This window comes from Chelonia mydas, chromosome 1, assembly GCF_015237465.2.
Source record: "Chelonia mydas isolate rCheMyd1 chromosome 1, rCheMyd1.pri.v2, whole genome shotgun sequence".
NCBI lineage: Eukaryota > Metazoa > Chordata > Testudines > Cheloniidae > Chelonia > Chelonia mydas.
Genome location: NC_057849.1, coordinates 47,337,161 through 47,349,540, shown reverse-complemented (window position 1 = coordinate 47,349,540; position 12,380 = coordinate 47,337,161). Strand labels below are relative to the sequence as shown.

Genomic DNA, 12,380 nt, shown 5'->3' with positions numbered 1-12,380 from the left:
ACAATGGGTGTTACCATACACACTGTAACGAGAGTAATCGGGTAAGGTGAGCTATTACCAGCAGGAGAGGAAAAAAACCTTTTGTAGTGATAATCAAGGTGGGCCATTTCCAGCAGTTGACAAGAACGTGTGAGGAACAGTAGGGGGGAAAAATAAACATGGGGAAATAGTTTTACTTTGTGTAATGACACATCCACTCCCAGTCTTTATTCAAGCCTAAGTTAATGGTGTCCAGTTTGCAAATTAATTCCAGTTCTCCGTTGGAGTCTGTTTTTGAAGTTTTGTTGGTATTTGCTGGGTACTATAAGTCATCAGTAGATGGTAGAGAACAAAAGGCTTTTTTTATTGCTCTTGTTAAAATTAAACTGTTACATAGACTGAGTGTAGACTTTCTGTATTGTAACAGCTTGAGACTTTAAACTGTAAACACTGTAATGCAATGCTCATTCACCTCTTATACCCGTATATTTCTGTATAAAACTAGAGTACTACATCATTTAATATTAGAGAAAAGAGGTCAGATGTCAAGTGTCTGGTTTAGGAACAGAGGCTAGCAATCTGACACTGCCATTCTTTTACTAACATGCAGGCTAAGTGTTGCATTCAGGATACCTTCTTTTTCTTTCTTGCAGCAAATTACTCATGCTAACAACACAGTATCTAACTTCAAGAGGTTCCATGGCCGTGCATTTAATGATCCTTTTATTCAGAAGGAGAAAGAAAGCTTGAGTTATGATTTGGTTCCAATGAAAAATGGCGGTGTTGGAATAAAGGTAAGGGTGTCATATTTTCAGTCTAGCTTTCTAGTTTCTATAGCTGTGTTGGAAAGGTTTTGTTTTCTAGCACTTAATTAAAATCCCTTATTTTCATGATTAATTCCCATAAAAGCTGTTCTTTACTCTGTACCAGAAGGGCTTTTGAACTGAATAGCCTTTTTTACTCCAGAGTGGAGTCAAGTTTTCGTTATAAATACTTTCTCAAACAAGAGCTTCCCTGGTGGCAATTGTGAGCACAGTCTACACATTCTGGCAGGAAAAACTATTAAGATAATTATAGGATTATATAATTTTTTACTGAAGTCAGGGAAATGGTGTTCTTAATTCCCCCTGTGCCTGTGCACTGTGATAATCTGATTACATGGTGGCGTACTGTTTCTCAATACAAGTTAATGCTATATACTTTGTTAGAACCTCTACTATTACTTGACAGAGACCCTAAGGACATTTGCAGTAAATGTACACAAACTGTTCCTGCAACATCTGTTGCAGACTAGAACCTTGTCTCCACTAGAAAGGATGCTATAGCTATGCCTCCCAACCCTCCTTGTGGAGATGCAACACTGGCAAAAGATTTATTTTTCTTGTATAGCATACACCATGCCCCAAATAAAATAAGCTATTTTGGCAAAAGGACCATTTTATTGGTATGACTATCCTCATGTGGACTTTTGCCAGCAGAGCTATGTCAGCTAGGGGTTTTTATTATATTTTATTCCCCACACTTCTAACTGACATAGGTGTGCCGGCAAAACTTTGAAGCGTGCACCAGGTCTAACTAACAAAGTAATAGTGAGACCTAGAGACGATAACTTAGCATAGAAGAAGCTTGTCAGGTAAATACAGTGGCCATTATGCCAATGAGAATGTTTCAATGTGTTATGTGTATCTAAGGCTATAAGAAAAAAGTGATATAGTTGATAGGGTATGTGATCATATAATTAAACTACACGAAGCATGCATACATACAAGTAGTCCTTATCTACCTCTAGATTGGACTTTTTTGCTGGTACATGGGAGGATCGAAACAGTATCCCATGGTTTCAATCTGAAATCTAGTCAGTTTTTAAAAGAACTAAAAATAGATTCACTTACTAAACCTGCCCCATAGATTCCACAACCAATTAGTGTGATTTTTTTGTAGTCACAATTCCGTTTCTTTAATACCCCCCCGCACCCCCTCCCCAAAAAAAACCCTCTCCCTCAGTGCTCTGTGAAAGATCCGCACAAACGTGGGCAATGCACAAAATAAACTGCAAAGAGACTTTTTCTTCATCCATCCATAGTTACCTGAACTGTGAGTTGTAACAATGGTAGATACTTTGTGTGGTGTCTCTTTAATGGGAGCGAGTTTAAGTAGCTTTCTTTAACACATATACGAGTTAGATAAATTTGGTATTAAGAGAGAGAGTACTGTGATGGTCACTGTCAATTTTTTCTCAATCTGTGTGGAGCTTTTTCTTGTCCATGGAGAAAAATGTTTTAAGAACAAAGCAGTAGGGGATTGCCATGTCTGGAGTCCACAAGAGGATCTCTTGCAAAGCATTCTGCTTTACACCTTTTTTATACTATAAAATAGGTGACAAAAAGGTGAATACACAAAAGAAGGGATATACAGAGGTAATTTAAAACTGATTTTACAGTGGTACTTCTTTTCCCTTCCCAGCCATTTTAGTTTGCAAAGATGCCTATAGGAAGGAAGCAATATGAGAGTAAAGGCTTGTTTAACTTTGTCTTTTAAGCTTGTTTATATTATTTGATTCTTGGATATAACTTGAACTATTGAAGTGCAGGCTGTTTTGGCTACCAAGACACACAACACAAATCTTAGGTTTTGAGCATAGTGATCTTTTGGGAAACTCTTTTATGAAATAGTTTAGAAGCTCTTAAGTAAATGTTTTTAATACTGCTGAGAAGAACTCTTCCTAACTGAATGTTTTGTGGTAGATAATTACTTACCTCTTCTGCAGTGGTGAGCAATTTAAAAGTTGCTGGCCACTTTTAACTTATTGGCATAGTGATTCATTACTGTGTGCTAGCCTTATTAATTGACGCTTACAGCAATTCAGATAATGGTGTAAGTTGTAAGTCATCTGGCAGTGACTTTATCCAGGGGAATTCATTCATCAATGACACTGAGGGTATGTCTACACTACGAAATTAGGTTGAATTTATAGAAGTCGGTTTTTAGAAATGGTTTTTATATAGTCGATTGTGTGTGTCCCCACACAAAATGCTCTAAGTGCATTAACTCAGCGGAGTACTTCCACGGTACCGAGGCTAGCGTCGACTTCCGGAGCGTTGCACTGTGGATTGCTATCCCACAGTTCCCGCAGTCTGCGCCACCCATTGGAATTCTGGGTTGAGATCCCAATGCCTAATGGGGCAAAAACATGGTCGCAGGCGGTTCTGGGTACATGTCGTCAGGCCCTCCCTCTCTTTGTGAAAACAACGGCAGACAATTGTTTCATGCCTTTTTTCCTGAGTTACCTGTGCAGACGCCACACCACGGCAAGCATGGAGGCCACTCAGCTCACTGTCATCGTACATCTCCTGGGTGCTGGCAGACGCGATACTGCATTGCTACACAGCAGCAACCTATTGCCTTATGGCAGCAGACGGTGCAATAGGCCTGATAGCCATCGTCATCATGTCCGAGGTGCTCCTGGCCGCCTCGGTAAGGTGGGTCAGGAGTGCCTGGGCAGACATGGGCGCAGGGACTAAAATAGGGATGACTCGACCAGGTCATTCTCTTTAGTCCTGCCAGCAGTCCTATTGCACCATCTTCTGCCGAGCAGCCAGGAGATGAGGATGGCTAGCAGTCCTACTGTACCGTCTGCTGCCAGCCAAAGATGTAAAAGATAGATGGAGTGGATCAAAACAAGAAATACACCGGATTTGTTTTGTATTCATTTGCTCCTCCCTCTTATCACGCTGCCACCACCTTTCAGCTTCAGCCCTCTCTTCAGCCCGCCACCTCTCCTCCCGGTCATTTTGTGCTTTCCTGCACTCTGACGTCGTCTGCCTCCACGCATTCGTCTGTGCTCTGTCAGTGTAGGAGGACAGCATGAGCTCTGAGAACATTTCATTGTGAGTGCTTTTTTTTCACCTGCTAATCTTCACTAGCCTCTGGGAAGGAGAAGATCCTGTGATCCTTGAAACACATGCAGCTGGTGGAGAGAAAAAAAGGGACAGTGGTATTTAAGAAGACCCATTTTATAGAACAGTGGGTACACTCTTTCACGGTAAACCTTGCTGTTAACATTACATACATAGCACATGTGCTTTCATTACAAGATCACATTTTGCCTCCCCCCACGTGGCTAGCCCCTCCCCGTGGCTAACAGCGGGGAACATTTCTGTTCAGCCACAGGCAAACAGCCCAGCAGGAACGGGCACCTCTGAATGTCCCCTTAAGAAAAGCACCCTGTTTCAACCAGGTGACCATGAATGATATCACTCTCCTGAGGAAACACAGAGAGAGAAAGAACGGATGATGTTTGAACGCCAGCAATGATTCCCGAGTACGTGCTACTGGCCTGGAGTGGTAAAGTGTCCTACCACGGTGGACGGAATAAGGCTTCCCTCCCCAGAAACCTTTTGCAAAGGCTTTGGGAGTACATCCAGGAGAGCTTTATGGAGATGTCCGTGGAGGATTTCTGCTCCATCCCCAGACACGTTAACAGACTTTTCCAGTAGCTGTACTGGCCGCGAATGCCAGGGCAAATTAATCATTAAACACACTTGCTTTTAAACCATGTATACTGTTTAAAAAGGTACACTCACCAGAGCTCCCTTCTCCGCCTGGTGGGCTCGGGGGGTACTGGCTCCAGGTCCCAGGTGAGAAACAGTTCCTGGCTGTCGGGAAAACCGGTTTCTCCACTTGCTTGCTGTGAGCTATCTACAACCTCATCATCATCATCTTCCTCATCCCCAAAACCTGCTTCTGTGTTGCCTCCATCTCCATTGAAGGAGTCAAACAACGCGGCTGGGGTAGTGGTGGCTGAACCCCCTAAAATGGCATGCAGCTCATCATAGAAGCGGCATGTTTTGGGCTCTGACCCGGAGTGGCCGTTTGCCTCTCTGGTTTTCTGGTAGGCTTGTCTCAGCTCCTTAAGTTTCACGCGGCACTGCTTCGGGTCCCTGTTATGGCCCCTGTCCTTCATGCCCAGGGAGATTTTGACAAATGTTTTGGCATTTCGAAAACTGGAACGGAGTTCCGATAGCACGGATTCCTCTCCCCATACAGCGATCAGATCCCGTACCTCTCGTTCGGTCCATGCTGGAGCTCTCTTGTGATTCTGGGACTCCATCATGGTCACCTCTGCTGATGAGCTCTGCACTCACCTGCAGCTTGCCACGCTGGCCAAACAGGAAATGAAATTCAAAAGTTCGCGGGCCTTTTCCTGTCTACCTGGCCAGTGCATCTGAGTTGAGAGTGCTGTCCAGAGCAGTCAAATGCAGCACTCTGGGATAGCTCCAGGAGGCCAATACTGTCTAATTGCGTCTACAGTACCCCAAATTCGACCATGCAAAGCCGATTTCAGTGCTAATCCCCTTGTCGGGGGTGCAGTAAGGAAATTGATTTTAAGAGCCCTTTAAGTCGGGGGAAAAAAGGGCTTCGTCTTGTGGACGGGTGCAGGGTTAAATCGATTTAACGCTGCTAAATTTGACCTCAACTCCTAGTGTAGACCAGGGCTGAGTGTGTAGAAACAGAATGACATTATCTGCAAACTCTGAGGGGGTTGAATTCTCAATTGTAACTGTATAATGAGTTGGGTCAGTGCATTAAGATTGGAGGGAAGGGTTGTTGGTCAGCAGAGCATCCAGAACTATTAGGTGGAACTCTGCTTTTCTGCAATTAAAATGAAATTGTTCTCTTTTTTTTTTTTTTTTTTTTTTGCTATACAGGTATTGTACATGGGTGAGGAACATTTCTTTAGTGTGGAACAGATAACAGCTATGCTGTTGACTAAGTTGAAGGAGACTGCTGAGACTAACCTAAAAAAGCCAGTAACAGACTGTGTTATTTCTGTAAGTAATTCTATTTACATTGGACCAGTAGAAATATTAATCTCCCTAGTTGTAATCACTGAAGATTTCTAGCTTAAATAACGTTTTGAGAAGCTGTTCAGCTCAAGTACTTGTATGCTCAGGGTAATGTTGTACATATCAGATTTAACGTTAACCTTCTAAAAAGGAATATGTGTATTCTATATATGAGCTTGTTATAAAGCAATGGAAGCTATAAACCGCCAATATTAAAAGTACAGATTTATTACTTCATATTAATATACTGCCTTTATGTTAAAGTAAAATAGCTTTGAAAAGCATTGTAATTAGGAAAAAGACGATAGGGGGTGTTACATTAAGTGCTGAACAGATGCTCAGATACCATGGAGATGAACAAGCTAAAATACCTAGACAGAAATATTGTGAGTACTCTGTCAAGCTGCACAATATATCAAGCTATTAAATATTTATTTTAAGTGATCTGCCAGTGGGCACCACCGTGCCACTTGGAAAATTTCCTTTGGTTTCAAGTATAGCAAAGAATTTAAACTAAAAATTTTTGGCAGTACGCTGCATCTAATGTTAACATCAAAGTGACTATTTCTTGTCAAAAATTAATTTAGGCTTGATTCATCTACATTATGCCTCTCCTCAAAATATTCTACTTTACTGTTTGGTGTTGCATGTGCTTTTAGGCCCAGTTCAGCACAGTACTTAATCATTGGCTTCAATGGGACTACTAAGTACCATCCTGAATCAGGGTCTTAAGTAACTAACTTTATTTTGGGCTAAAATCTTGCAGTGGCTAGATACAGTGGCAGATATCTCCTTTTGGGGATGATGAATGGGTAGGATTTCAAACAAATGTTTGTGTTGAAAGTCTGGCTTTCTAATGGTTATTCTGTTCCCACATGATTTCTTCAGGTTCCATCATTTTTCACTGATGCTGAAAGGAGGTCTGTCCTAGATGCTGCTCAGATTGTTGGCCTGAACTGTCTGAGACTGATGAATGACATGACAGCAGGTAAAGCAAAGGAAACCTATTCCAGCAAGTGTATGTTTAATGGCGATCCATTTAGATACACCTTTACCCCGATATAACGCAGTCCTCAGGAGACAAATAATCTCACTGCGTTATAGGTGAGACTGCGTTATATCAAACTTGCTTTGGCCCCCCCGTTCCTTGTTCCCTGACTACTCCCTCCAGAGACCACCCCCCCTGTCCCCTGGCTGCTCCACACCACCCCGACCCCTGACAGGCACTCACCGGCAGCAACGGGAAGTGGAGCAACACAGCCCCAGCCCACTCCACTCCACCAGCTCCCAGCCGCGGTGCTCCGCTTCCCATCGCCGGGGAGGTTGGGGAAAGGATGCCCCCTGTACTCACCCACGGCGGGAAGGGGAGTGACGTGGCCCGAGCCCACTCCGCTTTCCTTGCCCCAGCCATTTTATGCTGGGGTTGGGGGGGTTGGGGAAATGTCCCGCTCTCACCTGCAGCGGGAAGCGGAGCACCATGGCTGGAAGCTGGCAGAGTAGAGCGGGCTGGGACCGGGCTGCTCCGCTTCTGCCGGTGAGTGCGGGGGGATCGCTTCCCCCAACCCCCTCCCCCGAGCGACACAGCTGGGGCCGGGGCGAGGGAAGCAGAGCGGGCTGCTCCTTGGCCCCCTGCTAATCCCCCGGGCCAGTCTGGGACTGTGGGGCCCCAAAAGTGCCCCCCCACAGCTCCTGCCTCACAGACTCTGGGGGGGAGCTCCTGACCACTCCCGAGACCCTCTGCCCCTTATCCAACCCCTCGGCCCCGGCCCAGCACCCTTAACACGCTGCTCAGAGCAGCGTGTCGGAGCTTTACTATGTTGTATGCGAAGCCGCATTATATCGGGTCGCGTTATATCGGGGTAAAGTTGTACTGAAATAACTTCAAACTAAGAAACAAAGAATTCCTAAAAATAGACCAGTCACTAAAAGTAGAATTGCTTTACAACACTTGTGCCCTTTTTTTCTTGACCTATAAAACTTCTGTCATGAGGTGTTGTGAAGATGGTAAAAAGAGAAAGCTTTGCTTCCTAAGGTGACTTAATAGGAATACAGTAGAACCTCAGAGTTACAAACGCCTCCGGTGGGAAGGTTGTTCGTAACTTTGAAATGTTTGAAACGATGAACAAAACATTATGGTGGTTCTTTCAAAAGTTTACAACTGAACATTGACTTAATACAGCTTTGAAATTTTGCTGTGCAAAAGAAAAATGCTGCTTTTAACCATCTTAATTTAAATGGAAACAAGCACAAACAGTTTCCTTACCTTATCACATTTTTTATACTTTCCCTTTATTTTTTTAGTAGTTTATATTTAACACAGTACTGTACTGTATTTGTTTTTTTTGTCTCTGCCGCTGCTTGTTTGCATACTTCTGGTTCCAAATGTGGTATGCGATTGACCAGTCAGTTTGTATCTCTGGTGTTCTTAACTCTGAGGTTCTACTCTACTGTAGTTAACTTCCCCCTCACTCACACAGTTGCCCTAGCAGTATAGACCAATGGTCCATCTAGTCCAGCATCCTGTCTCTTCAGAGGAATGTGTAAGAAGCGTCATAGTGATAAATTGTTCAGTAAGTTGCCTGTATGAGGAACTTTTTCGTAGTATTTGCCATCAGTTAGAATTTTTTGTTCAAGGATATAAAACCACTGTCAGTGTAACTGTGGTTGTCGACATCCATATACATATTTAATCTACTTTTGCTGATGTGCTCAGGGCTCAGAAAATTCATTGGTAGATGTAATATAAAGTATTAGTGCTAGGAAGTATGTATAGCAATGTATATATGTAAACATTTTAGTTGGAACCTGCCTTTTGTCACTGTGTACCATTAAAAAAATGATGAGTTGAATGATGCACTGAATGGAGATCCACTAGTGATTGTGCAGATAACATTTGATGCTTCTTGCTTTACAGTGGCTCTTAACTATGGAATTTATAAACAAGACCTTCCAGCTCCAGAAGAGAAGCCACGGATAGTGGTGTTTGTTGACATGGGACATTCTGCATTTCAAGTATCAGCCTGTGCTTTTAACAAGGGTAAATTAAAGGTAGTCAGCTGATAATCCATTTTTGTGTTACTCCATGGGCCATGTAAAGTTTAGTCAAGAAAAAAGGGGGGAAAACTGTACCACTAAAATGTGGCTTGAATTGAAATGATGACCAAACAGAACTTGGCTGTACAACACCTTACATCTCTTCATATTGATCAGCAGGTGTAGCTCTAGATTGTGAATTTATTTTTTTGCAGGGGAGATGGGACTCAAGTGACCTGAAAACTGTTCTGATATAAACATGTGAAATAGTTGTAACAGTACACTGAAACAACTAAAGCAATTACACCTCTTGAACTGCTGACCACATTTAAAAAAGAAAAGCTCTTAGTGGCAGTATATGTAAAGACTACTAAAATATACAACTTACAGCTTCATTTTTTGGAAGTATTTATTTAATGTGTGGAAAGTGATAGGATGGACACAAACATTAAGGATTTTAGCACCATTAATATTGGCTCCTTACACTGAAGCTGTAAATTGATTGACTTCTTGTAATCAGAGTACAGCCATTTGAGATTGTAAGAAGCCATTTGAAGTGTGTGTGGACTAAGGCCCTGATGACACTGGACTGTCACCCATTCTAGAAAGACTATGGGTTTTTTTCTTTGTTTTTAAGGCAAACTTCTAACTTACAGGTGTACAGACCAACTTATGCTAATACATCTTACTAAATCTTTAAACCTACACATTGGAAGAAATAAGCCTATGTGGTGGCATCTTTGTTTTTAAAAAAAGTCCTGCTGGTATAGGTGGAAGTCCAGCGTAATGTCTGATTGTCAAATGTAACACTAAACTATTTTCTCTGTCAAACCAGGTGCTTGGCACAGCCTTTGATCCCTTCCTAGGGGGGAGAAACTTTGATGAAAAGTTAGTGGATCACTTTTGTGTGGAAATAAAAGCAAAGTATAAACTGGATCCGAAATCAAAAATTCGAGCTCTTCTTCGTCTGTATCAGGAGTGTGAGAAACTGAAGAAGCTAATGAGCTCTAACAGCACGGACATCCCACTTAACATTGAGTGCTTTATGAATGATAGAGATGTGGCTGGAAAGATGAACAGGTGAATAAGAGCTAAAGGAAAATGAGGGAACACTGTTTAAAGCAAAACCTCAGGGGATGGGATTCTTCGTTTCCACGGCCTTAAAAGAAAAGGGACCATCTATACTTAGATTACATGTAGTACTGTTTATTAAACATGGAGTATCTTTGAAATAGTGGCCAATCCTGGCCACTTATAAATCTAATCTTTGTTGTGAATACTTCCAGCTTTTTTGTGATGCTGGAGTAGTTCAGACTCGATTACATAATGTATGTGGTGTCCATATGAATGAAACAAATGTACAATGTTAAACACTGATGTTGCAGTGCCTGCCTATACTCCTAATCTGAAATGCCTTCATTTTTAGGTACAAGGCACTGTCATGTTGGGTCTAGAAGTAAACCTGCTAGACTTAATACACAAAATACTTCGTAGTTTGAAGCAATTAATTTTGCAACACGCAACATACGTGATACAAATCCATGAAAGTAAGGAAATAAAAAGTTAACCCACCTAATGTGCATACCCTCTATTCCTCTACTTATAGTTGTTTGTTTGCACAGCACACAAACTTTCTATTATGATGTGAAAAATAGCTAAAAATTACCCTAAATCCAACCTTTTTAAAAAAAAACAAAACCTGCCTGTTACACCAGATCTACTCAAGATTCACTTTTGTGCCAAGTTTTGTGTGTTTGTTTGAGAGCCCAAATTCAAAAGATTTCTATTAAAAATGTATGGAGAGAAAGAAAACATTCAAACTACACAAAGAATCCAAAGGTGTAAAATCTCTCACTGACTGGCTGCCTCCTTTTAGAGAAAAACATGGGTTTAAAGTGGGGTATAAATTCATCTAAGTGTTCATGTGTAGAGATGTTGTACATGCAGTGAATTCTCATTGCTGGTTGAGAGACTGAAGCAAATAATTAAAGTAACATAGTTGCCCTCTTCATCTGTAGAAACATAGAAACTCTCCACTTATACAGAAAGACATTAACTTACAAGCATGGGTTGACACTTTCAAAGCAGGGCAGGGAAGTTGGCTACACACCCTTAATTAAAACTAAATCCCCTGTACCTCTTTGACGATCTCAACCTTGGTGATAAAAGGAGCTTTATTGCTTTATCTGCAAATACTGTAATGCACCCCATGATAGAACTGGAGGGCAGAATAATGCTATACAGGCGACTAGCTGACTGTCATACAGACTGCTTTACTAATTTACATTCATTCTCAATCACTACTGACCAAAAGTAACTATCTCAGGTGGATATTTGGTGTTTAGCCCTAGAAACTAGAGGCACAAGTTGAGCTGTGTTGACAGAAATGTGGGGAAATTTGCATGGTATCTGTTTGTAGTGTTAGCCTGTGTGGACATCACTTGAGTTTGGCACATTTGCAAACACTAAATTCACTAACTTTAAAAATACTAAACAGCTTTAAGATCTGTTCATGGTGGCTTGTTTCAGCAAAAAGGCTTTATGAACTATGCAGTTCTAAACAGTTCCTAACAAAACCTGCTAAGGCAAAACTCCAGAGTTTTTAACTGTGGCTTTTGTCTAATTTTCCTAGATCCCAGTTTGAAGAATTATGTGCTGAGCTCCTACAAAGGATAGAGGGGCCCCTCCATTCATTAATGGAACAAACTCAGTTTAAAGTGGAAGATGTGAATGCTGTTGAGATTGTTGGTGGAGCTACACGCATTCCAGCTGTTAAAGAGAAAATTGCTAAGTTCTTTGGCAAAGATGTCAGCACAACACTGAATGCAGACGAAGCTGTTGCAAGAGGCTGTGCTCTACAGGTACAGTATTCACAGTACCACTTAAGTCTTCTGAAAGTACTTCCTTTGGAGAATTGACCATGTAGTTATGGCAGATGGCAAAAGTGGCACTCTTAAAGCGAGCAATGGAACATACACTTTGTGCTGAAACAGTGACATGCTTAAAAAGCTCTTTCACTTTAATTTGACATACTTACTGATTTGACTAAACTGTAACTAGTCACTGCACTTTACCTGGCTTGAGCCTGTGGAGCCATTGCCATTTTTTTCCCAGACTCCCAATGCTCTTGTCATATACCTTATTCTCTCTCTCTCCACTTCACCTCTCTTCCAGTCAGTCCTGAGGGGGTGCTGCTGAGAGGGCTCAGGCTTCATTCAAAGCCTCCCTGCCAGGTGCAGACGGGGTGAGGCCATGGTCATTGACCAGTCTAGACAATACAAAGTAATCAGCAAAAAGACAGTAGGCCTTTGTAGGGGGTTCAGGGTATTCTCTGCTATGCTGGTTTAGAAAACATTTACAATTAGGTGCATTCCAGAAGCAAAACTCTTCAGAAATATAGGAGGATCACCTCTGGCACGAATGATTTAGCATTATCCATCAAAGGCTGCAAAAGCCTCCTTTGTTTCCTAACGTATTCAGATGGCTTGTATGTACTACCATTGAACATACAAATACATACAT

At 41.9% G+C, this 12,380-nt stretch overlaps 1 protein-coding gene across 2 annotated transcripts in view; it reads left to right on the top strand.

Annotated features, from left to right (window-relative positions):
- HSPH1 (heat shock protein family H (Hsp110) member 1) overlaps positions 1–12,380 on the top strand; it is a 32,096-nt gene that overhangs the window by 4,560 nt on the left and 15,156 nt on the right. For both annotated transcript variants that reach the window (XM_037891981.2, XM_037891987.2), the window contains exons 3-8: positions 633–773; positions 5,688–5,810; positions 6,714–6,813; positions 8,740–8,873; positions 9,694–9,938; positions 11,491–11,719. In XM_037891981.2, coding sequence (XP_037747909.2) covers positions 633–773; positions 5,688–5,810; positions 6,714–6,813; positions 8,740–8,873; positions 9,694–9,938; positions 11,491–11,719 — 972 coding nt within the window. The remainder of the gene's footprint in view (positions 1–632; positions 774–5,687; positions 5,811–6,713; positions 6,814–8,739; positions 8,874–9,693; positions 9,939–11,490; positions 11,720–12,380) is intronic.